General features: G+C 49.3%; 10 protein-coding genes across 10 annotated transcripts; 5 read left to right on the plus strand and 5 right to left on the minus strand.

The window, feature by feature from the left end:
- Positions 1–540: 540 nt before the first annotated feature.
- Positions 541–1,653, plus strand: LTR84_003010 (uncharacterized protein; the record flags this gene model as incomplete). The annotated part of the gene is made up of 4 exons (XM_064846605.1): positions 541–709; positions 806–1,137; positions 1,217–1,438; positions 1,501–1,653. 4 exons carry the CDS (start codon positions 541–543, stop codon positions 1,651–1,653), a joined length of 876 nt encoding a protein of 291 aa, XP_064705585.1.
- A 47-nt stretch (positions 1,654–1,700) lies between these two features.
- On the minus strand, positions 1,701–2,027 carry LTR84_003011 (uncharacterized protein; the record flags this gene model as incomplete). The annotated part of the gene is made up of 1 exon (XM_064846606.1): positions 1,701–2,027. The coding sequence occupies one exon, from the start codon at positions 2,025–2,027 to the stop codon at positions 1,701–1,703; it is 327 nt and encodes a 108-aa protein (XP_064705586.1).
- A 1,038-nt stretch (positions 2,028–3,065) lies between these two features.
- Positions 3,066–8,335, plus strand: LTR84_003012 (uncharacterized protein; the record flags this gene model as incomplete). The annotated part of the gene is made up of 6 exons (XM_064846607.1): positions 3,066–3,437; positions 3,486–3,559; positions 3,602–5,200; positions 5,249–5,925; positions 5,995–6,373; positions 6,817–8,335. The coding sequence occupies 6 exons, from the start codon at positions 3,066–3,068 to the stop codon at positions 8,333–8,335; spliced, it is 4,620 nt and encodes a 1,539-aa protein (XP_064705587.1).
- A 1,129-nt stretch (positions 8,336–9,464) lies between these two features.
- LTR84_003013 (uncharacterized protein) lies at positions 9,465–11,087 on the plus strand (the record flags this gene model as incomplete). Its single annotated transcript, XM_064846608.1, has 1 exon — positions 9,465–11,087. The coding sequence occupies one exon, from the start codon at positions 9,465–9,467 to the stop codon at positions 11,085–11,087; it is 1,623 nt and encodes a 540-aa protein (XP_064705588.1).
- Positions 11,088–11,565: 478 nt separating this feature from the next.
- Positions 11,566–13,111, minus strand: LTR84_003014 (uncharacterized protein; the record flags this gene model as incomplete). The annotated part of the gene is made up of 2 exons (XM_064846609.1): positions 11,566–12,194; positions 12,448–13,111. 2 exons carry the CDS (start codon positions 13,109–13,111, stop codon positions 11,566–11,568), a joined length of 1,293 nt encoding a protein of 430 aa, XP_064705589.1.
- Positions 13,112–14,744: 1,633 nt separating this feature from the next.
- LTR84_003015 (uncharacterized protein) lies at positions 14,745–16,193 on the minus strand (the record flags this gene model as incomplete). Its single annotated transcript, XM_064846610.1, has 2 exons — positions 14,745–15,312; positions 15,400–16,193. 2 exons carry the CDS (start codon positions 16,191–16,193, stop codon positions 14,745–14,747), a joined length of 1,362 nt encoding a protein of 453 aa, XP_064705590.1.
- A 3,211-nt stretch (positions 16,194–19,404) lies between these two features.
- LTR84_003016 (uncharacterized protein) lies at positions 19,405–20,628 on the minus strand (the record flags this gene model as incomplete). Its single annotated transcript, XM_064846611.1, has 1 exon — positions 19,405–20,628. One exon carries the CDS (start codon positions 20,626–20,628, stop codon positions 19,405–19,407), a length of 1,224 nt encoding a protein of 407 aa, XP_064705591.1.
- Positions 20,629–21,245: 617 nt separating this feature from the next.
- On the plus strand, positions 21,246–22,878 carry LTR84_003017 (uncharacterized protein; the record flags this gene model as incomplete). The annotated part of the gene is made up of 3 exons (XM_064846612.1): positions 21,246–22,416; positions 22,475–22,639; positions 22,691–22,878. 3 exons carry the CDS (start codon positions 21,246–21,248, stop codon positions 22,876–22,878), a joined length of 1,524 nt encoding a protein of 507 aa, XP_064705592.1.
- A 444-nt stretch (positions 22,879–23,322) lies between these two features.
- On the minus strand, positions 23,323–23,598 carry LTR84_003018 (uncharacterized protein; the record flags this gene model as incomplete). The annotated part of the gene is made up of 2 exons (XM_064846613.1): positions 23,323–23,487; positions 23,539–23,598. 2 exons carry the CDS (start codon positions 23,596–23,598, stop codon positions 23,323–23,325), a joined length of 225 nt encoding a protein of 74 aa, XP_064705593.1.
- Positions 23,599–24,598: 1,000 nt separating this feature from the next.
- On the plus strand, positions 24,599–25,190 carry LTR84_003019 (uncharacterized protein; the record flags this gene model as incomplete). The annotated part of the gene is made up of 3 exons (XM_064846614.1): positions 24,599–24,869; positions 24,930–25,064; positions 25,114–25,190. 3 exons carry the CDS (start codon positions 24,599–24,601, stop codon positions 25,188–25,190), a joined length of 483 nt encoding a protein of 160 aa, XP_064705594.1.
- Between the last annotated feature and the right edge of the window lie 150 nt (positions 25,191–25,340).

Below are 25,340 nucleotides of genomic sequence, written 5' to 3' on the forward strand. Positions count from 1 at the left end.
CGACTCCTGGCGAGCCGGAGGGGGATCAGGAAGTCTACTGGGTTTCGCTCATCGTTACCCCGCGCCGTGGGGTTTCCTTGTTCCTTTTCCTTTTCACTGGGAAAATGTACAACCGGATGTACAGGACACTGCGAGTGCGGGCGGGTATTGTGGCAATAGGTGGTGAGTCCAGGTAGCCGCTGGTAGAGGGAGGGGAGGTTCCTCTTGGGGCATCTAGACTGGCGAAAACAGAACCAGATGTAATCCGTGTGGCTGTTGTTATTTGCGTTGCTACATACGACGCCCTTCCGAGAGAAAAATAAAATAATACCGACCAACCGACTTCGGGGTTCTCTACTCCAACTCGATCGTGATAACTTGTCTGCCGTTCGGCTTTCCTTGCATTCCCTCTTCTCCTACTGAACTTGTAATTGCCCATCTACACTTGCGTAAGAAGTACCAGCACATAAACCACATCAGTCTTTGAAATACTTCCATTGAGCCCATCAAGCCCCCCTACCATACTCCTCAGAACCTCCGAACCGGCAAACGACAGAGACGATGGCGAGCGTCATGAAGAACTCCAACGCGCTTCTGAAAGCGCTGAACAATGGGTCAGGCCTATCGTTCGGTGCATGGCAGATGCTGCCGGGAACACATCTCTCACGAGCGATTGCGCGCTCCGGGTTTGATTGGATTTGCATCGACACGGAGCATGGAAACATTGCTGGTGAGTTTTGAAATACATGTGTTGAAAGACATGAACATACATGCCCGTATATGCGAGTGGAATAGAATGCGCTGACCAAGAAAACCCCCGCACCAGATAATGAAATGCACGAGTCGGTCCATGCTATTGCGTCGGTGGGCGTGTCGCCGATCGTGCGCATTCCGGCGAATGAGGGCTGGATGGTGAAACGTGCGCTTGATGCTGGTGCACATGGTATTATTGTTCCACTGTTATACAGCGTTGAGGATGCGAGGAAGTTGGTGCAGAGTGCCAAGTTCCCTCCGGTCGGAAAGAGAGGATTTGGCAGTCCTTTCTCCATGGGCGCCTTTGACATCAAGGGCGACCTTACTGGATTTGATTATATGAAGAATGCCAATGATCATCTTTTGACGATTGTGCAAATTGAGACGAAGGAGGCATTGGACGTGGTAAGTGATTCTTGCAGGTTAAAGTTGCAATTTGTGAGCGAACATCTTGGCTGACTTGGTCTCGTTGCACCACATACAGGTTGAGGAAATTGCCAAAGTCGATGGCATTGATGTTCTCTTTATCGGACCGTGGGATCTGGGCAACAATATCGGACATCCCGTCACGGGTGATTTCTCCGATGAGTTGAAGGCGGCGATAGCTAGAATCTTGAAGGCTGCACGGGACGCAGGCAAGAAGTCGGGAATATACTGCCCCAACGGTGACTTTGCCAGAAGATACGCCGATCAAGGGTTCCAGATGGTGAGTTGACAGATTTGAGAATGGAAGACGAACAAACAGTAGCTAACCATCTACGGGATTAGATCTCCGTCGTCAACGACATGACCGCTATTCCCGTTTTCATGGCCGAGTCGCTATCAAAAGCCAAGGGCTCATATGGCCATGCTGCAGCACAGGCGGTGAAAGGAGCTGCATATGGAGCTGCGAATATCATATCGGGACAGCAAAAGGAGTAGAGCGCTTGATGATATAAGAAAAGATGGACTTTGGTGGCATGGGAGACTCAAGACGTGCTCTTCTCGACTTCAGCAACTGCCGATTCGATCTCTTCCACAGTGAAACGGTGCATGAGTTTCTTCGCAGCCTCTAGAGTCGTCGTATCGGCTTGACCCAAGTTTTTGTCAATGTGTAGAACAGGAACATCAAAATCGTAGACATTCCGCCATTTATCCTGTCCCGGGGCTGAGATGTCGATTTCTGAGTAGTCAATTTTTGGTCTCCTTTTTTGGAACTCCTGAATGCGGGTTTTGGCTGTATCACACAGTCCGCAGTTGACTCGCGTGAATAATGTTAGGCGCGTGATGTTGAGTCGAACGAGAGTTGCCCTCATTATGCAAGACTAGGTGCTGCGCTTAACCACAGCTGTTTCGAGGTTGGTCGTTTATCGAAGTCCAAGCTCTTTGATTGCTGGTTAATCGTGAGTTTTATGTTAGGGACATGTTGCTGCTTTAGACGGAAGCGTATGGCCACTTTACACAGCTAGCCTTCACTAATTACCTACCCTAAGTACCTAGGTAGATTAGTCCTGAGCAACGGGAAGGAGAAACTGGACAAGGGAGAGTCGACAATCACGTATATATTTGTGGCCGGAGCCGCTTTTCATCTGGTCTCCCGTGTAGTAGAACCTACGTCTGACTCCTCCCCACACGAATCTGATATCGCGATTGTCCTACATTTAGTCAAATCGTGTACTGGTCAAGGGTACGAGGTTGATGCGCATACGAACATTGGCAAGGATTCCTAACCAGCAGCGGGGTCAATCGATGCACAGCGACGTCGTCATTCCAGCCTCTGCTGCTTTCTTTACGTCAAGAATTGCTACGGAACCGCCTGGTTCAGAGTCTCTGTTTTTCATCCGTGATCTTAAGGTGGTGCACCTCCCCTTCCTGTCTCGGTCACCTCCCTCGTCGCTTACAGTGTGTCTTTAGCATTGAGTTGGACAATCAGGCTGAGATTTTGAAGTTCCAAATGGGTCGTATAAGGTCTCGCACCCTGAATTGCTGCAGGCGCGTTTCATTGGCCAGGCTGTCATCGTATATGCATGACGAGGCATTTGGCGAGGCGGCCACAAGATTCATTCGCCTGAAGAGCAGACACAAGATATTGAACACGCAGTTCTAGCCCTGAGCAAACTGGAGTCCATCGCACCAAGTTCTAATAGGCCATACTTTGCAGCTCCCACTTTCAGCTACAAGCACCTGGCCCCCAGCATACGGTCGATAAGAGATGTCGACCCCGCTCACCACCTTACTATTGCCTTGTCGCCACGACGATGAAGTGCATCCCTTCGCCGTGTATTCTTCTTTGAGCCTACTCTTCCTTTTTACTACGTGAAGCCTACTACTGACTGCTTTTGCTTCATCAAATCATGGCTCAACACAGAAGCACTCAATTTTTCCGCACGAATACTCAGGGCAATTGCCGTGATTACCCACAGTTCGCAGTTGAGCTTCCTGGCGATGGTGTCCATGTCCCTACCCACTATCCAGAAGCTGTAACATTCGAAAGCTACTCGTCGCTGGCTCGGGAACCGGAGACAGCACCAGCAAAACACCTTCCGCAGTCACAGACAAGAGGCTGCGATGCCAAGACCCCAGCCCAAGTCCAGCGGCATAGATCCCCTCTGCAACCCCCAAAACTGTCAGTAGAATGGTCTAGTGGCAACAATGCCTTCGACCGCGACCCAGGAGAATGCCACAACGAGGTTGCATCAGTAGACATGTCCAGATCAAGAAGTGCGGTAAGCATTACAAATATTGGGCAAGACAGCAATGAGTAACACTTTCAGGATACATTCCTGTGTGCAAATGGTCCATTCTATCAGCCTTCCAGTACTGAACACATCAATCCCCATTGTTCATGGTATGTACGCCCCAAAGTTGGAGACTACTGCTGAATCGACAGGACTCCGTCTGGAGCTGTTACTCCGTCGAATTCTCCTGTTGGTGGCCACACTATCCCTGTGAGAGGTTGTCCATCCATCCCAAGGCGGAGCTCATCAATGGATATGCATGATCAGCGACTTAGTGTGTTGCAGGCCATAGCTCAATCTACACAACGATATAGTACTGCGTCGCATGAACACTCGAGGGTTCGCGGACACTCTAGAGGCGAGTTTCACAGAACTCATTCGTCGAGCACTACTTCTCCAAATCTCATTGACGACCGTCAGCAAGGTGCAGGACATTACCGCGTTCCTTCCGTGACAGTGGACAATCATCCACTTGAAGATGCTCATCATTCTTCTCAGCAATTCGTGGTCTCGGTAGACACCAACCATCAAGACTTTCGAGGTCGAGAAGAAACAGGTAGTCGATCATCGGAAAGCCTCGCCAAGGGCACTGATGCTGGACATCAACCACACGTGCGCCACAACTCGCTGGAGCTTCCGCATGCGCACTCACAGCGGTCAAAAACGCCAAGTCCAGATTCTTCGTATGCTTATTGCCAACGCTGCAAGGCTAACCAGCATTTTGTGTCATTCTGCCCCGCATGCGCGTATAAATACTGCGTTCCGCACTGGGAGGAGCAGCCGCTCCATGACGCAGGCCAAAGGTCCATGCATGGCGTGCCTCATGAGAAGACCGATCCAAACTTGGTCGACAGGATTCTGTCAATCATTGATCCTCCCGACGATGATCACAAGCAAGCGCAGCTGCACTTCGAAGATGAGCAAACCAAATGGTTTGGCGTGTTGCCCGATGAAGCTGGACAGCTGCAGTTTCATGATTGGGGACGATATGAAGAATTTCTCGGACAATCACACCCACCCATGAGAACTCAGCAGCATCCTAGTCTGATCTCCTTCGTTGGTCCAACTGGTGCTGGTAAGAGTACGATTGTCAAAGCACTAATCCGAGACTTCGGGTCGTCTGAAGGAGCTCAGCAACTTCAAACCCCTGTTGTTGGCCTCGCGAAACAACGTGCGATACCAACAAGTGGAGAGGTCCATCTCTACTGGGATCACGCGTCTCTTTACGGTCCACGTCCACTTCTCTTCGCAGATTGTGAGGGCTTAGGAGGCGGCAGTTGTGCGCCCGCTTCAGAACGAGCAGTGTCCGCGAGGCAGCATCGGAAGGACTCCCGGCCTCGAGGATCGCAACGAGGTTCGAGACAGGACCGAGGCTCGAGCCCTGAGTCCCCTTCGACAAGTGGACGGCAGAGCCCTTCTTTGCGACCTCCTTTATCTAGGGTATATTCACATCTGGCACCGGGGCGGGCTCAGACCGGCCCTCGGCCACCGTCAAATCTATCCCTCAATACCACAGAGTTTCACTCCAGTCCCCCTGCATACGGGTACTCGCCATACTCTCCTATCGAGCCATCAGATCAAACAGAGAAAGGCTGGATTAGGGGATGCGACAAGAACACGAGAGGTTTCACTAGACCGATCAAGTGGGCTTCTGGAGAGAATAGTGACCGCCAGTTTATTGTTGAAAACCTATATCCACGCTTGCTGTACACCTTCAGTGACGTGATCGTGCACGTTATGCGTAATGTTAAGTATGGAAGATCTGCGGAAAGTTGATTCAACTACTGATACTAAGGCAGTTCTCTGGAAAATGAAATTGGCCGACTGATCCGTTGGGCTGCAACCGCTGTTGAGAAGTCGTCCAATCAGCCAATGCTACCTTACGCGATCATTGTCATTAATGCCGCTGATAACAGCAAGACGGACGACATAATGCTCAAGGTCGACTACGCGACAGACAGTCTGCTTCGCGATCTGGAAAGCGCTGTCTTCCAAAATCCCCATTTCAATACGTGGCACAGATTCTGGCTAGACAAGCACCGACTAGACATTCACACGACTAAAGAGCTTATTAAAGCTTACTACAGCGATATCCGAATCGTGCTGATTCCAGACAAAGGCTGGCCTGGCCAAGTCCATCGACAGTATAAAGTGCTATTAGGTGAGATCCGGAGAGCAGTGGAAAGCAGCAAGAGAAAACGTCAGAGTGCTCGGCTGCTGCTATCATCATTGCAATTTAACCCGTATCTTCAAATTGCCTATGGGCACTTTTCCGAGACTTTAGACTTACCTTTCGACTTTGTCCAGGCGTTCCATAATTTCAGCGAGCCTGCACAGGGACAAAACCCAATCCTTTCCCTATTCAGATGCTATTTACATTCCCGCCGAGAGTCAAAAGCCAATCAACTGCTGAACAATGTTGGTCCAATCGTCGGATCATGCATCGCTCTCAATGCCGTGCGAAAGGAGCGGCCAGGTAGGTGCTTGTTGCTAATGCTGATAGGCATGTAGACACAGTCAAGATACAATGCTGACGAGCACTCAGGATCACCCGAGACGCTGTTTCCGGACTATGAGCCACAGGTCAAAGCGGCATTGAAGGACCTTTTCGCCGAAGCATGGCCATGTGAAGCGATTCATCCGACACTTAAACAAAGATGTGTCATTGTCCGAACTACCCACAGCACGAAGGGACACCAACTTGCATCTGGCAAGATCTGGAGTGGGAGTTACGAGAGCTCACAGTCTTCAAATGTGGACGAAATATTTCAAACCTATGTGATGAGAATCTTCCAGCAGCTCTTTCGGTACATAGACGACAGCCAACGGGCGGCGAGTGGTAAGCGCGAGTCTGTCGATGAGAAACGCACTGCATTTGCCTTGCATAAAGACATAGTGCTTCGGCGACATGGCCACTTTCTGCGGTCGGAGCCACGGCTAGCAAGCCACTTCATTTGCCTGTGCTGCTTATTCGATATCCCAATGCACTCTCTGCCATGTGGACACACCATATGCGAGGAGTGCTTCGTAGCAGCAGCAGAGCACCATTGGGATACGATCCACGTGCTGCACACTTGCCCGATCTGCCTGCAAAAACTAGGATTATCCTGTGAGATCTCTGTGAAACCTTCCACCGCTGGTGTTCGCATCCTCACTCTGGATGGGTGCGTCATACAATTCCACACATGAGCAACGACTGACTTGACAGCGGCGGTATTCGAGCCATCGTCGAATTAACGATTCTAAGGCTTCTTGAGGACCGTATAGGCTTCGGCATTCCTGTACAGGAATTTTTCGACCTCATTGTTGGCACTAGGGAAGTTTCCACCAGCCCATAGAGCCCTCATCCGTTGCTGACTGGTCACAGTGGTGGTGGCATTGTAGCTTTAGCTCTCGGCGAAAGGAACATGCATGTTTCTGAAGCTACTGCTATGTTCAAGGGCTTCGCCACTGCAGCCTTCACACCGCGTCCGGGCGTAGACATACCCATCATTGGAAAGTGGATCATGATGAAATATCAGTCCCGATATCTCACCGATGGCCTCGAAAACAGCCTTCGTCCAGCTTTTGGCGATGACCTACTCTTTGGAGGCCGTCGGACTGCATCTCTATCCAAGTGCAAGGTCGCGGTAACAACGACAGACACCAATGATGATGCTCGGGTGCTGGCAAATTATAATCGAAAGCAACGCACCGAAAGTCTCCACATGTTTCAGCGCTTTGAGAGACCCGAGCAAGAGCTTGCGGTATGGGAAGCCGCGCGAGCAACTTCGGCAGCACCTGGATTCTTCAAAGCCTTTCATAAGGATTCTAATCGTCACACTTATTGGGATGGAGCACTGAAGCTCAACAACCCGATATTTGCTGCGGATGACGAACGTCGGAACATCTGGCCAGAAGCATCAGAGCTTCTTCATCTGCCGGACATCGCCCTATCAGTGGGGACAGGCATTTTCCCGGAAGCTAAAGCTGCCAGGCAGAAACATGATCCTGGGCCACGATACGGGGCCGGCGTGATAGACGGCGTCAAGACCTTTATCCATATTGGAGTGGACGCCGTCGCGCAATGCCTTGATTGCGAGAGGGTGTGGGAGAACTATGTTCAAGGCGTTCTTCCCAACAATAACAACACATCAATGAGGTTTCACCGGCTCAACGTGCCCTTCAGTGGTGACAAGATTGAGTTGGATCATGTTGACAAGATGGATGATTTGGAGAATAGAACAAATCAATACTTCGCCAGCGATACTCAACAACATTCCCAAAAACTTGACGAAATTGCCATGCAGATGACTGCAACACTTTTCTACTTCGAAGTAACGGGCTCGGAGAAACTTCAAGCTCCTGGTATTGTTATCCACGGTACAATCAAGTGCCGCTTTCCTCGCACGGTTAGCCCGGAGGGCAGTCTTGCCAAGCTGGCGCGCGGTCTAAAGGAAATAGCTCCAAAAAATCGACATTTCAAGATATTCACAAATGCTGCGGAGCCAAAATGGGTATCTGTCCCAATCGGAGATGAATTACTTGACCTCATCGTGTCACCCATCGAGCCAAACCCCGTACCTTTCGAAATCGGCGTCACTTTCTATTTGCAAAGTCAAGACATCACGACTGCCATATCTCTTCATCTTGGTGAGGCACACAGCCACATGCCGAAGCCCCAATTGATCAGCGGATTTCCTCGTGTTGTCCTGCCACGACAAGCCCCGAGGCCATCGGTTTCAAATCCCGAATTGTCAAGGTCCGGTAGCGTGCGAAAGAACCTGACACCTTCATCCACAGTCGAAAGCGTAACTCCACCACGTACGCAGTTCGCAAGGCTGTCGCCCTCGCCCTCTCGGACAGGACGAGATCTTTTTGAGCTCGAAGCGCCTCCCTTTGCGTGATCGGAAACACTGTGCGGCAGCAGTGCTCTCCAAACTTTTAGGTTTAAACTCTCTTGTTGATCAAATTTGATGAAAACGGAGCACGCTTTGATAACGTGCAGCTCCTGGAGATGGAGTGTTGATGCGGAGGACCCCCTTGGAGATAAAAATTGCTTAACAGTGGTCGAATCTGCCAGAGCTCGCGCAAACGTGTGTTTTCGTTATCCTGCGTTAGCCTACTACTCAAGACAACTACACTCCCTTGTCGTTCGCAAGTTTCAATCAATTTTTGTACACCTCCATAACCACAGTGCGTGATTATAAACTCCCAGCACAAGCTGTAAAAGATTTCGGTTTTTCAAATGGCTATGACGAACTTTAGTCGGTGTTTATGGGCCTTAGTAATTCGGGCGGGACACAAGCTCCCTCGGCCGGCACTTTTAACCAACCAGCGCGTTTGAAAACTCATCCAGACCTTAAGTAGAGGCCAGGTTTCTTTCCACTTGGTCCTTCACCGTAGGAGCGACTAGACGAACGGCTTCCATGTGTATCAATAGTAAACTTTGTAAAAAGTTCTTCCCTTGATATCTTCATTGATCGAAATTGCCCCCCTTTCCAACTCATGAACAAGCAGAATGATCATGGCTGATTCGAAGTTTTAGCAGTCTGACCATTCACCTTAGGATGTTCAAAGACCAACCAGGTAAAAAGTCTCGCCAGGAACCAACCGCCAGAAAAGGAAGGACGTACGCAAGACACGCACACGACCGCGAAAGATAGAGATTCAGACAACCCAGCTGTCCACATACAATTGGCCACTCCTGATCAAGCTCAATCATTAAGCATCAAACCATCATGAGTTTAACCGAGGCTTAAGCCAAGTAAGCACCTTGAGTGGAGCTCGTCCGATACGACCGATTTCTCGAATGCTACCCTGGATCTCTCCAGCCAACGGGATCGTTATCTATCGGCTGACCATCATGTGGCAAGCCCCGCACTTCTTGAGAGAGAGCTTTTATCATTTCCCAGCTTGTTTTACATATATATTCAACAACCAATTCCTCTGCCTTTTACTTTTCCGAACCTAATCCTCGCTTGAGTATTAATATTTCGGCTCTCGGGTTCGAAATCCAGGATCACTCAACCAACCATGGCAGCAATCTACGATGAGGAAAAGCAGCCAGGCACACATCGCCACGGCCACACGCAAGCATCGACTGTCAATCCCAGCGATGAAAAGGACCTACACAACATCCCCATCGACGGTGACTCCAGCGGCAAAGCATCCCCAACGCTGCTCTACAACGACACAGCCATCCGACCCAGCAATGGCCCGTTCTCGCAACTCCGCCGCTTCGAAGCCCGCATGGATGCCAAACTCGGCATTGAATCAGAAGCAATCGAGCGGAAACGCCCCGAAGACAAACGGCCTGTGCGCTGGCACGAAGAGCTGACCATGGCTCTGCTCTGGGCATCTGGGACGATGAACACGTCGTGCTTCGCGACGGGGTTCCTGGGCTGGGAATTCGGACTGAGCCTGAAACAGGCGATCCTCATCACCATCTTCGGCTCTTTGCTCGGCGGCTGCGTGACCGGCTACGCCGCAACCTTCGGCGCCGCCACAGGCCTGCGCCAGATCTCCGTCACGCGCTTCAGTTTCGGCTGGTGGCCGAACAAGCTGATCGCGGCGCTCAACGCTGTGCAGCAGGTTGGCTGGGCGGCCGTGTCGTGCATCACGGGCGGACTGGCCCTGACGGCAGTGGCAGACGGCCACATCTCCCTCGTCGTGGGGATCATTGTGATCGCAGTAGTTGCACTTATCATCAGCTTCGTCGGCCTCAACGCAATCCTCGTCTACGAGCGATACGCCTGGCTGATCTACTTCGTCATCTTCATGATCATCTTCGGCGAGACGGGAAAATACGCCGACAACACGACCCCCGCCTCCGTCACCGGCACCACCCTTTCAGGCACCGTCCTCTCCCTCCTCGCCATCATCTACGGCAGTTCTGCCTCGTGGTGCACCATGGCATCCGACTACTACGTGCACTATCCCACCCAGGTCTCGCGTGTGAAAGTCTTCCTGATGACCTCGTTCGGCATCGCGATCCCCACCTCCATCGGCATGCTAGCAGGCTGCGTCGTCGCCTCGGCACTCAACAACCGGCCCGAATGGAAAGACGCCTACGAGAACGAGGGACTCGGTTTCCTCATCCAAGACATGCTGTATCCCCGGGGCTTCGCGAAACTGCTGCTGACCCTGCTCGTCCTCTCCGGCATCAACACCAACATCATCAGCATCTACAGCTCGGCCATCTCGTGCCAGCAGTTCAGCCGGCCCTTCGCCCGCGTCCCCCGCTTCATCTGGACGTTCGTCTGCTTCGCGGCGATCCTGGGCCTCGCCCTCGGCGGCCGCCAGAAACTCAACACCTACCTGCAGAACTTCCTGAGCCTGCTCGGCTACTGGTGTACCAGCTACTTCGTGATCCTATTCAGCGAGCACGTGGTGTTCCGGAAGGGTCGCTTTGAGAACTATGATCTCGAGGGCTGGAACGATCCGAGCAGATTGCCGCATGGGATTGCAGCCGCGTGTGCCTTTGGATTGGCCATTGTTGCCTGGGTCATGGGAATGGTGCAGACCTGGTATGTGGGCCCCTTAGGCAAGTTGATCGGGGATTATGGCGGGGATGTCGCGAATGAGTTTGCTTTTGTCGTGACGGCGCTCGTGTATCTGCCCGCGAGATATCTGGAGTTGAAGGTTTTTGGGAGATGAGGAAGAGGCTGGACAGGGACTTATATTTGTTCACCGGACAAATGATTGGTTCCTGAGGGTTGACTGTGATGTGCTAGTCCATGAATTCCGAGTATAATTTGATCACGGAGACAGGACAGACGCCTCCATTCTGGGAGATGGCTGTGATGCAGTCAATGCCCCATGTAGTACAGAGATCGAAAGCTCGACCTAATGCGATACCACTCTTGATCTGCCAGAAGACAATGTGTGTACGAATCGAATGCTTGTGGTACAAACGACACTCAGGAGGAATCCAATCTGTATGGAATTCCAAATATCACACTATTCGCTGCCAGGCTGTTCAATACACGTACATAGAGCAAAGCTGTAGCCACCTTCCTCCGGGGCTATCAATACTAGTCATTTTATCTCGTGCCACCATCGATTCTCATATCATGCAGTGTTTTGTCATATCATGTCGTACAATTCAGTCATCCCGTAGACCTCATGGAGGATGTCATGACTCGTCCTTTGGTGGATCTTTAGGCAGATCATCATGCAGCTCACGCCCGGTCCCCTGTTTGTGAGCGGTGGCGTAATTATGCACATGGACCGCCAGTTGATTTTCAAAGTAGCGGACATGGTGGACTTCTTTCGCCTTGTCCTTTTTCTTGCCTTTGCTCTGTCCTTCTCCATCTTCACTGCCGGTATCCCAGAATTTTCCACCTTCCGTCCCAGTCACCTCTTGGTTAAATTCCTCTCCAGAACTCCCCAAATGAGCAGCCAGGAAGGACTCAAAGTTCTCGCGATCCATCAACTTTCCTACCGCACGCCACAAACTGACATCAAAGCCAGCATGGTCCAGCGCATATGTGGTGAACTCCAGCGCTTTAATCTGATTATTCCATGTGGCATCTGTCGCAGTCAGACGCAATCCTATGGTTCCTAGCGGGTCCAAGTCGCCGGAGATCAGGCGTTGACGCGCGCGGTTCAGGTCGAATTTATCTATTAGATTGGTGGTTATGGGCTTGTGGGCCGGGTCGGCGCCGCGGACGAGGAGGATGCGGTCTCGCAGGATGTAGGCTTCGGGTTCGAGCTTGCGGTTTTGTGGTGACAAGTGGCTGCAGAGGTAGCATTTGTCGACTTCTGTTGAATCTTGGAATTAGCTTGAGACGGAAGAATTGGATTTGAATGTGGAGGTAAAGTAAGGAATAGTGCTTGCTTGCCTCCTTGGGTTCGGTGATTTTTGAACTCGTGCACCTTGACTCTCTTTGCCCGTCGCGGTGCGTTTCTAGACTCGATGGTTGGAAAGCCTATCGAGATGGTGTTAGTTCACGAACTTCTCGAATTAAAGAACAGAATGAAGACAGGCCAGATCGGAATAAAGAGAACAACTCACTAGGGGAAGGACGAAAGTGTTCCGGACAATCACACTCATAAGCAATGAGTAGATTTGAATGAATCCTAGGCGTCGCGACCTCCTTTCTCAACCGCTGCACGACATAAGCAGGGAGACTGGCGCCACTTTTATACAGGCCGATGAGTTCGATCTTGCCAATCAACACGGGTAAGATCTCTCCAGACGGCATGCCATTCCACTCGGGCCATTTAGGATCATAGCTTTGCAATAATTCCATGAAGAGGAACTTGGCGATGAGACGGATGGTGTAGTCCTCATCAAGCTCCTCCGACACGATGCACACGACTTGACTGCTGGGCGGGGGTTGATCTGATTTGAAGGGGACGGCTTCCTTGCCATCAGGAGTCATACGACGGACCATCAGACCAGGGACGAAGCCTGTATAGATCGGCGGGATCAGGTAGTCGATGAGCTGGTAGTCGAGTTGCCAGATGTAGCCGTGCTTACCGAACTTGCTCTTGACCTTAAAGGCTGCGGTGAAGAGTTGCAAGAATTGTTGGAATAGGATCTTGCGCTTGGGCATGCTTTGGGTGAGATACCGGATGCCATGCATAATCAGATACCGGATGTAGTGCTCGCTCTCGTCGGACTTGGATGGCTCTACTCTGGGCACAAGTGCCTTATTTGTTACTGATGAAGACATAATCTCAGTATGGCCGGGTGGTTGGTTGAGGTGGTAAGGTTGTTTTGATGTAAGACTCTGCAGGAAGCAGGTCGAGTAAAAGTTGAGAAATACATGGCAGATGGTAGTGAAAGATTTTTCGATTCACTATCTACCTGGGTAATGTCCTTCACATTTCGGCCGGACCTAAAAGATCACACCCTGAATGTGAAGACATTCAGAGGCAGCCACCAGGGGTTGATGAGATGACAGCCTTGCCAAGACTGGCACAGCCTCGTGCTGCTCTTGATCCAAGATCTATACAGGCTTCGTCCCTGGTCTGATGGTCCGTCGTATGACTCCTCATGGTTGTACATGAAATTCATCGGCTCTCAGGGACAACCTTTTACATCCTTCAATGCACCGCATTTCCAGCTTAGGATAATCCAGACCTCTAAAGCAAGCACTGCCGATCAGGTATCATAAGCAAAACAACAAGAATGTTGCGCAGACTGCCGGGCAATGGCCTTGGGAATGGATCTCCCCTAGTCATAAACAATCACAGTCATGTTCCTACAGCTGAAACAACCATCGGTAGCTCCAACCCCTGAAAAACTTACGCTATACCGGAGGAACACGAGATACATGAAGGTCATATTAATGATGACTATCACAGGATAAATAGCGCGACTACGGCCAACTTGGTGACGAGGCTATGTTCGGAGATCTTTGTTGGGTTCCAAATGTACTACTGAATAGACGATGCTGGTACCTAGCTGAGTAGTATCCAGCCACGTTTGTCAAAATCATTCTCTCCGTGGTACTAATTCCATCACTCCTGCCAGTTTCTTCGTCTCAGCTCTCGAAGCTTTACTTCCTCTCTCGTTCGGGCGTCGTATCTAACTTTTCGCATCTAGTCCCCAACCTCCAATTTCTTCCCTAGCTTCTCATTTTGACGACAATATAAAGCAAGGACTTTTCTATGAGGTATGCAAAACATTCCAGCGAATTCTCACACCATCTTAGATCCGTCAGCTCCTCAGTGCCTCGATCATATATTTAAATTCTGAATAACGTACCAACCAAGTTACTACCCATCGCATCTATCATCGTCGCAACGAGATATAGGAACGGAGAGCAACCTGGGCATCATTACTCGACTGAGTATCTGGGTGAGCCCGCAACCGCAGGCATGCATGGCGGTCGGAATTAATACGCCTGAGTTAGGGGAATTTGAACGACTCATAGACCTTCTGCCCATGAAGAGGAGTGACACGTTGTCAAACACCTCCATCGATCTGAACGATATCTTCAACTAACCTTATCCCTGGCCAGTCATGAAGCTTCATGGGAAGCGTGTGGTCGGATACCCAAATCACGAATCAGACAGACGATGAAAGAGTTCGACATTGAATAGTGACACGCGCAATCTGGTCTCTACGGCGTGAACGGAGTGACTCAGGCGCCGTTTGACGAAGTAAAGAGAATCTTATGAGAAATCGTGCACTAACTGCTTTGGTCCGTGGTTCTTTGTTCTGTTGAGATGGCGAGGATTGACTATCAATGCGTTGGCTATTCCTGAGCTGTAAGGAGGGATCTTTGTGGGCATTCCAAGCATGGATATATTGCACATGTACCGCGTCTTGAGTAAGAAACCCAGCTCGCTACTTAACGCTCACAACGGTACAAGCTTGTACCATAGGGTATGATCCCCTCCTTCATGGAAAACAAAAATCTTGCCTTGGAAGATTACTGCGCCAGGACCGGTCGATGTCCATAGATGAAAGTATGGGCGATCTCCAGACCATTTGTTTGCCTTCCAATCATATTTGTTGCACCAAATTTTGTGGACTCCGCCAGATGCCTGATGGAATACGCAAAATCTCTCCTTCTCTTTGTCAAACACGACCGAGGGACTTGCTGAGAGGAGTGTTTCCCCAACATTGACGTGCGATTCCCAAGTCACCCCATTGAAGTCACACGACCATAGTCCACCACTATAATTCGCACCTTGGTAAAAGCAACCCAGCCTATCGTGGTGGACAACAACGGATGGTGACTCAGAGATGGTATTATTTTCCACCTTGTGCTCGCCTTCCCAGTTCTGGGCATCACTAGATGAATTGTAGGTGATTATCCCGTTTTCGCCATAGCCCTGATAGAAGATGTAAATTTTGTCTCTATAAACGCAAGCACTCGGAGAGAACGACATTCCACTGTTTTCGATCCTCTTGGGCCCTGAACTGTGAGAAGTCAGTAAGCAATGGTGATGCACTAAGATTCCGTGTGGAAAGTAAAGACCGTCCTTGCATGTGAGTCAAAGGGCTTACCATGTTCCGTCTGATGACAACACGCTATACCAAAGTTGTCCAATCTTTTGTGTGCCTTGATAGAAAACATAGATCTTGCCCTTGAATGATATCGCACTTGGACTGTAGCAAAGCCTAGCATCCCCACAGTTTTTTTCGTTCCGCCAATTCCAATTGCCGGTCCCACTCTGCTCATATACGGAGTACCAGAGGCCGTCATCATTATTCTGTCCGCGATGGAAACAATAGAGCTTGCCGTCATCGTGTGCGACAGCAGAAGGGCTCCCGGATAAATATGCACCTTCAACCTTAATAGGATTTTCAGCGCTCACTGTTAGCGAGACCTCAAAATCGACATCCGTTCCTTGTGGATTGTTGTAATCCATGGTCAGTTCTGTAGCATCTGTAGACGCGCTGAATGTGTTTGTCGATGAATAGTTTGGGTTGTCGAAGCTCATTTTCAGAAATCGACTGCGGTTTTGGTCAATTCCAGATACGATTTGATAATCTAGATTCCCTGTGATCCCTTTCATGGATCCTTCTTTTTTCTGCTCAGCCATGCACAATCCAGTGCTCCTGGGTCCTATAGTTACTGGACCTTCGGACACTGGATACTTTGATCCATTATGCCACTGTCCGTATGAGAATCCGGAGTAGGATCGTTGTAGGGTGTAATCAGTATCGTTGTTGATGATAATCAACACACTTAAGCGGTGGCCATCCCCTAGTCGATGTTGTGGTTTGGTCAGCTCATAGATGAGCTGGCCAAGAGCCATGCCGGAGTCACTTGCGAAGCCCGCTGTTGCACCAGCCATCTCAATTACCACCGAGGTGATCTGTTTGGGAAGAGCTAAGTTGACTCGTTATCTGCCTTGATAGAGTGTTCACAGAACCCGAAGAGGAACGGTTAGAGTAACTGGCAATGATTCCACATATCTTCACTTGATCTTGACCTAACTTCTGGCTCAAATGCTACAAACTCCGCATAATTTGGGCAAGCCTAGGGTCGCAAACCTAGGTTTGGAGTTCCAAGATCATGTGAACTATCGACAAATTTAGGTTTGGATTTTTTACTTAACCTTTGCTTGAGAGTCTAGGCTTTGGGCAAGCTGTGAGTTGATTGTTTGTGATTCGATTATCACTTGGCAAGTGGGCGAGTGTGGACAGAGATGCCGCGAGAAGGCAGAAGTCATCAGCTGTTGTAGCATTCACAAAGTCTAAGCTGTCCAGTAGAATCGTCCACATCTCGAACATGGTTGGGTTGTTGCTTATCGAGCGCTGGATAGTTTGTTGATATAGCTGTGACAAGCAAATTTCATATTTCCTTTGAATGCTTGTTCTCGTCCGAAAGCTTGTCGGCTTCTTGGTTCAATCCCGCCCTCGCCCCCGCCCCCTGCGGAGCATCATGTCTGTATCAGAGATTCCAGGTCGCTGATTACAGCATGGTTCACCGGCCTAAGGTTTCCATCGATGCAGGGTCACCGGGAATAATTCAGGCTGGACATGCATCTGCAGGCCAAAATCGATACTTGGCTTTCAGCTTTGCATCGAAGAATGTGGCTTGCGCGAACCAGCTCTCTGAATTAGCCTGATGAACTTGTCACACATTGAAAAATTAACAAGATGCTCACTAAGACTGGCATCCCCGTACTTAGAGGGGTCTCGACCCCTGCACGAAGAATAGAGGCCTGTCTTGAATCCAGATCGCTCCGCCCATGCCGCAAGACTCGATCACCATTGTGGAGAAGTGGACACTTCACTAGACCCCATAACAGGAACGACCTATTCAGACACATAATTTTACTCATAATTTGTCTGGGGTGCCGTAGAAGGAAGAGTTTCAGGCCACGAGAGTGGACATTTTGACTTATGAATGACTAAAGGCAAGTATGCTCTGCAAGCTCGAATCTAGATCATGCAGCCATTGTGGGTATTTCAATACTCATTTTCGCCCACATATGAGGAATTTGATTTGTAGCCACAGTATTGCGCGCCTTTATCCTGACATCCACGCTCTTCAGCGTCTGTGGCAGCATCAGGATATGGTACCTGGCTAGTTTGATTAATCTGAGAATTTTAGATCAGATGGATGGCAAGCATCGTAAAAAAAGTATCGATCGAACCAGTAGAGTCTAAAGTTTGCTGAAGCAACAGTAAGCTTTGTCAGTATCAGGTAAGCTTTGCCAGCTGGCTGGGTGACTTTTGAAATCAAGACCCTTGTGTGACCGCAGCCAACTTTGCATTGGCTATCAAAACTGCCTACCTAAACCGCGTTGCTCGACACCGTGCGACATGGTTCTTCTGTACCTCGTGATCTCGATACTCATAAAGAGGGTTCTTCACATGACAAGGAGTATCGCAGACTGGCTTAAGGCTTCACGTCTGCATGTCTACCACCTCCTGGCAGTAGTTTCTGCCCATGTCGGGGTCTAGGGCTCGTATCTGGAGCAAGCCTACGATTTTAGCAGGAGCTAGGTCGTCTTGGTTCCTAGATATGCTTTGGGATGAGCGGGTAGATGGCTGGCCTGAATGAAGATCTCGACGATCTCCACCTAGCCACAGTCTAGCTTCTGGCATCTAGGCACAGATATCTTTGTCTCAGTCCAGCCGGATCGGTTCAGCTAGCCTTTGGCTTTACAACAATGTGAAAGTAGGGTAAGTGCCAGGCGATTTGCGCTGTAGAATCGGACTTGGGCAATTGCCTAGCGACGCCTGCATCCTCTTTTCTTTTCTCTGTATTCGCGATATGCACCACGAGATCCGAGCGGAGCTAATAAGAAAATTGCTTAGGTTGGTCAAACAAGCTGCCGAAACGCCTATCAATGTACTTCTTGTCTGATCTAGTTATTATCCCGGAGAGCACGATCAGGATGTTTTCCTTCATTTCAGCGCTCGCAAAGCGGATGAACATCTGCTTATAGTGCGTAGTAGTGAGTCTCAGATTTGGAAGAATCCTTTGGTAACTGGTCTAGGTCCTTAGAGCTGTTTCCTAAGGACTTCTGTGAGCGTTCAATGTACTGGTTGTATAAGGAGTCGGCTTCTCGACCCTAGGGACGCTTTGCCATCACAACTTGAACCAACAAATACGCGCCAACAATCTAAATTCATGGCTATTTGGTCCTGTCGTGCTCGCTTTCTCTGAATCGAGTAGTTTGATGCTCTGCAGAACCCGCCAAAAGGTGAGTGCTAGTACAGCCCTGTCTTAGGTGCAAATAAACACAAGCTCCATTAGGAACTGTACACGGCTGGCTCACGTTACCACCGTGCTTGCTGTCAGGCACTCTGTAGAAAGCGGACCAAGGTAGTCATATAGCTCCCGCACTTCAGCCCTCAGCCTTTCTCGTAGATCAAAATCCGGAGGAATCGTTCCATCAGCTGCTGATATACAGAGGACGTTTCTGACCTAACCCTCTCCAACGACAAATTGCCTCAAAAATACAAAATATGCCATGATTCAACAGCATTGTGATTTAAGCAAGGTTTGTAGATCAGCCAACCATCTAATATATCAGGCCAACTATCCTTGGACCCCGGATTCACTAGGTGTAATTTCCAAGATGTATCGATAATCGTTTTCTCCGGCAGAACAACTGTCCCACCAAAGTGTATCGTCCAAGGTGTAGTTGGACTAGGTCTCTCAAAAGCACTGGCATGGTGCTCGCAGATCCACTCTTTTTGGGTGGTTCTACAATTCCTCCTTTCCACTGCATGTTCGAGTTGGAAACCCAAAATCCCAGCTCGGTGCGACTAATTCTTAATCATCGAGTCCAGTGGTAAGGATACTCTGTAGTGGGTGAAGGTTGCTAAGGCAATTCATGATTACCAGGAGATGGACTTCTACTGTAATTTCGATATCCATAACTGAAATGTCACGGGCATTCATCTCACAGCTTATCAGAAGGCAGATTCCGCGCAATGGGAGGCCGTTAAACGGGGCTCAGCTCTTAACACGCATTTTCCGAATGCATCCCCTAAACTCCATGCCAGCCTTCTTTTTCCAAAACGCGATGTTGAACGACGAAGCCATCACTGCAGGCGACAAGCTGTCCACCAGCGACCGGTTTTCTTGCTTCGCGCATCTTCCACGAGCACGCCTTTTTCCGTTTCCGAACTCTCCAATCTTTGTTTCAACCATGGAATCTCTTCAAGCGAATAGCGATAAGCACGAAACAAAGCATTAGACTCCGATGGCCAAAGTTTAGCCGTTTCGCTGTCGATATATTTTGAGAAATGTGGGTTGAGATACTCCCAGCAGATGTACCCGTCCGCCGTCACTTCGAAGATGCGCCCGTATGCGCTTTCACAAAGAACAGTGTTCCCATTCGGAAGTCTCTGTGCTGAACCCATGTATGCGGTGTAAAAGGCGTCCATCTGAGAACGATCACGATATTCCCAAACAATCCTCTTGGTTGCCACTTCCACCTCCACCGCACGTGTGAATGACATCGACACACCGTTGCGAAAGCTCCCATTATCGAAAATCAAGATATTTCCGTTTTCTAACTCAGTGGCGTTGTGCTGCTGGGCCAGAACATCAGAGCCGAGTTTCCAAACAATGTTTCCACTTGATCGCTCAATGATTATCACAGCCGAGACTGATCTCATCGATGCCAAAATGTGTTTGCCATCACGCATAGGATACACGGCATTGATGAGTGGATAATGCTCCCGAGTATAATGCGGTTGTAGAGGATATTCATCCCGGGGTAGACGCTCGGAAACTTTCCATTGCCACACAAGCTTTCCATCTGCGTCCACTTCATTTATCGTATCCGCGTACGTGATGCCGTCGACTTCAGATCCAGGAACACCACCAACCACTTTCGCAGACTCCTCAGGAGACATTGCTTCAAGACTTGTGTAAAGGATCCTCCCATCACCATAGTGATATTGATCATGATGGCCAAAAGGATCAACGAATCGACGCACAACCTGGCCTTCTGGGTTCAACTCGCTCATCACGCCACCGCCGTATTTGTTAAAAAATGGAAACGGATATATACCGCCATCTTTAGTTGTTTTCTTGAAAGGTTGTCGCGTATTTACTGCGAGATTGCCGTTTGGAAGTATTCTTGCGTGCCGTCCAACTCGGCCCGGTAGTTTCCAAGAATGTAATTCCTTACCGTCGATATCAACAAGGTAGGCCACATCGCTAGTCAAGGGACAGAACAAGGTATAGCCACCGAACGACCGTGTCTTATCAACACCAGTCAACCCAACCCCTCTTCTCTTCAGCGTGTTCTGTTCCATGTCGGGAGATATGGTTTCCGGCAAATTAAAAACTAATAAGACCTTTGGTAAAGGTGAGTCTGGTCGTTGTGGTGTATTAGCATCACTTCTTTTGGTCGGTGGGGAACGAGGTGACTTTTATGCTGTTCACGAAGCTACCAAAATCCAAAAAGTTTCCGAGCATCTCACCCTCCACCTCTCTTCTAGCAGTGTACGAGAATCAGGGCGTGTTCCGGGGGCATGCCGCGGCCGCTGGCATGCCGTTGTTTTACTTTTCGCAGATCCCTACGGTAAGCCGGTGGTTTGCCTACGGTTTGCCTACGGATAGATAACAACCCGCCGGCCCGGACTTCACTTTGCATTCAAAGCAGCCTTACGATAGGTTGATCCAATCAGCACGCCATACTGACTTATCATTGTATCTTCGACTTCTGAACATCACAGCATAATCATTTGCGACGTTGGTGATATGCAATAAAGACATCAGGCATGTATATATTGACCGACATCACCATGAAAGCTAGCATGACGACCCATCAAGCCTTGCGCTCTCGGATCTCCCAAAGATATCGCGATACAACTGGCCAACTTGCCTGCAAAATCCCCACTTGATTACACGAAATTCTACAAGTCAAAATATGACACCTCTCTCATTGAAATCGCCCCAGGTGCATTCGACTGACCCAATCAGGGCAGAGTCAGAAATCGTTGCCAACGAAGATATCCAAGTACCGGGCTACGATGCAGACCTCCAGTTTGATGCTACAGAAGAAAGAAAAGCTAAGTTGAAAGCCGACTTATTCATCTTACCTTTCATCGTTCTCTTATTCTGTTTCCTCCAATTCGACAGAACGAACATCGGAAATGCCTTGACCGATTCCCTACGAAAAGACATCAATGTTGGCAACAAAGAAATCAATCTGGCTCAGACACTCTTCATCGTGGGCTTTGTCATCACCGAGCTGCCTTTCAATATGATCAGTAAAGTCATTGGTCCTGAACGCTTCCTACCCATCACAATGTTCTTCTGGGGAATCGCAACCTGGTCACAGATCTTCCTCAAAAATGGAGCGACACTTGCTGCGGCCCGCTTCTTCATTGGAGCTCTTGAAGGAGGTTATATACCTGGTTTTGCAGTTTACATCGCCAAATTCTATACAAACCAGGAGCTCGGTTTGAGATATGCTATTTTCTGGGCCAGCAATTCTGTGGCTGGCTCCTTGAGTGGGCCATTGTCAATCGGTTTACTTTCCCTTCGAGGAACAGATGGTCTCAAAGGATGGCAGTGGCTATTCCTGATAGAGGGCGTCTTGACATGCTGTCTCGCAGTTGTTGCATACTTCTACCTGCCTCACAATGCAGCAAAGCCAAAGAGCTTCTTCGGCAAATCCTTCAACGTCTTTAGCCAACGCGAGGCATCGATTCTTGTCACGCGGAGCATCCGCAACGATCCTACAAAGGCACTTCGCTATGGTAAACCAGTTTTACCGTCTCATATCCTCGAGACTTTTATGGATTGGCGCCTTTATGGACATCTCATCGGAGCGTTCTTGTCAATGATTATGATCATGGGCATGAACACTTACGCACCTTCAATTATCAAGTCCCTTGGTTTCTCTGGTCTGCAAGCGAATGGCCTCAACTCAGTCGGGAGTATCTGCGCCTTGATCTGGTCGGTTTCCTTGGCATATAGCAGCGACAGATTTCAAGAGCGAGGATTCCATATTGCGCTTGGATACCTGTGGGGCGCAGCAGGCTTGCTCTGGCTGGCCCTGGCTCCAAGTAGCGTTGGAAGATGGGTTCTCTATGGTAAGTCGAATTTTTGCGGATGCACGATGATCAGACGTTAATCAATGGCCTCTTATAGGTGGTGTCGTTTTGACGCAAATGGGAATGGGCTCTGCCCAAGCCATCAACGCAGCATGGTTGACCTCAAAAATGGAAGACTACAAACGCCCAGTCGCTCTCGCGGCTTATGTGATGAGCATCCAGCTCGCTGGCTTCCCAGGACAACAGCTATTCCGCGCCCAAGGTACGTTCGCATTCATTCTATCTCCGACGTATTCACTAACAATCTGAACAGATGCTCCCCGATATCGACGTGGCTTGATCATTGCCGCTTCTTGTGTCATTGCTGGTGCCGTGGTAATTCTTGTTCTAAAACTGCTGTACCGCTTGTTTGATCATGGCGATGCTGGGGTCGAGGTCAAATACGGTGTTCCTCGTCAAAACAGACGTGAGTCAAGGGAATCAGAGACTGAGAAGGTCTGAATTAGTCTGAGATTTAGGGAATGAAATTCCATAGACCAATCTTGAAGCATTGAGTTACCACACAGTAGTATCAATGATCTGGTCCCATTCTCTTAAGTCATCAACCTCAATAAAAGACCGTCATCGTTGAGGATCTTAAGAGCCTTGATGGCCACATCTGGGACAGGATGCTGTGTAGTGTAGTTAGTGGAGAAAGTCGTTGTGTTCAAGAAAGTATCAACGGGTTAACGGTTGGGGCGCTATGGGCATCCATATACATATATTTTGTGTTATATCTTTGTATTAAAGAAGATCTAGCCACATAAAAAAGAGAGGCTAAGCTACTATGGTTATTTTCCACCATACCTACTAGGCAGTCAAGAATTCAGAACGAAGGGCGAGGCGATGGTTATAATCCGAACCGTTCTCATCGCTGCGCGAGCCTGCTTACAGCTCGCATCAGATCTAATCGGCCTTGCGGCATCCTAAGCCAGGGTAGCACCAATAAGTGGCGGTTTCAGCGACCCCAGCTTCGCCACGCTTGTCCTTGTCAAATGCTTCCTCAGCCGCAAAGACGAGTGGGTCGGGAGAGCGCTCCTTCAAGGCGCTGTTCGGCATGGCGTTAGCAACCTATCTCTAGTCATTAGAGGTGGATTTCAGTTAGAACGTGAACGAAAATACCGGTATGGCGGCGGCGACGCCAAGTGTAGAGATGACAGCAATGACAGTGAAGGCCTTCATTCTTTTTCTGTTGTTGGTGTAGTTGGCAGTTTTCTTTGTAATGGCGTTCGTAGATAGTGACACAGCACTCAGTTGTTGCTGAAATTTGGGAGTTCATGGAGACGGAACCGGGTTTTTATATCCAACTCGTCCCTCAAATTTCATCACGAGCACTCAACACGGCGCGGCGCGGATGTAGCTGGAGTTGCATGATCAAACGTTGGTCTAGCAGCTGAATGGTCAACATTAGTCTCGCAAGAGATCTTCCATCTCCAAGTTACTACGATTAGCCAAGTAGAGTGGTAATAATTTCCATCAAGATAAGTTTCATGACCCTGGCTAAGACGCGTGCTTGCCATAGGCGGTGGATCAGGAACGCTGATCCCCCCCTATTCCCGAAAACGCAAGCGCACATTCAGACACCTGCCCTTTTGAGTAGATTGACTCATAGCTGTTGAAGTATAGTTGTGGGTACATTTATAATTGAGCAGGTGTTCTTCGGGCAGCGTTCCGTTTCAATTAGTCACATTGCCTCGTTTGAGATGCCGTCGTGTTACCCCGCAGGTTACTCTGTAGTGGTGTGCATTGTGACGAGCGGGTCTAGCCACACATCCCTTGGTGATTGTCAACCAAGACGGGGAGAGCCCGAGAAGATCTGATAATAACGTAGTGTACTCTGAACACATAGTGTGGCTAGAGCCTGGTAACACTCCTCGTGGACATGTAGAGATTGTTCGTATCATCTAGCCATAATGATGCGGAAGCAGTCTCTACTACGCTGGCAACCAGGGTGAGCAGCAACATCAATGGATTCTGAGGGTAGCAGCTAGGATCCGAAACACGATTTCAGCTGCTGATCATCTGCTTGGATTCGACACATAGGTTATGTGTCTGAATGCGCAGCATTGGCAGAAGTCAACTCCAATTCATGATATCAAAGAATATATCCGAGATTTTGAACTTTGCGCCGTCTTCTCAACGATATCTTCTGAGTAACGCAACAAGTTTATACATTGTCAATATGTTTCCGGTGAATCTTCAAGGCTATAGCGATCTGCGACGCGTCCACTTTGCGAAGCCGGATATTGAGGATTCAGAAGCCTTTGATGGCGTGCAATATGAGCCACACCAGCAAGGTCATCATCGATGGTGGCTTGGCTATGGGCTCTTCATTCTACTGGGGGTATCCATCCTCGTCAATGGCATGCAGTATGTCAAGAAGTTGTTAGACGCCTCCAAACACACACCGCACGATATCGATGACCTTTGCTCTATGTACACTTTTGAGTACCGTATGTTCAGATTATTTGGGTATTTGAGTACTATAGTTTGAAGCTAATAGTGATATATAGCATCGCCGATACAGCAAGACATCAAGGTTAAATACAGGACCACTAAGTTCAATGATACTTTCCTAGAGCAGTCAAGGTACCGGGGGTCACCTGGGCCAGAGACAGATCGGCTCTGGCTGGAACTTGGGACAAGAAGTAAGTTGAACTCCGGCTTAGATACGTATATTCTGATAACGGCGTACAGATCGCCACTATATCGTGCCAGAAGATAAAGGTCACAAGTATGGTCTCAACCCGGGTCACGCAAAGATCGATCCCTAGTACGGAGGTGGCTACCCAGTTCTATTTCAATTCGAACATGACCTTCATTGCCTTAACTTTGTGCGACAAGCTCTCTGGTGGAACTATGAGTACTATTCCGCGAAGGGAGAGGGTCCCTTTAGCAACTCTCCGGAAGTCGTTGAGAAGCAT

Source organism: Exophiala bonariae (genome assembly GCF_035927105.1).
Source record: "Exophiala bonariae strain CCFEE 5792 chromosome Unknown scaffold_15, whole genome shotgun sequence".
Lineage (NCBI taxonomy): Eukaryota > Fungi > Ascomycota > Eurotiomycetes > Chaetothyriales > Herpotrichiellaceae > Exophiala > Exophiala bonariae.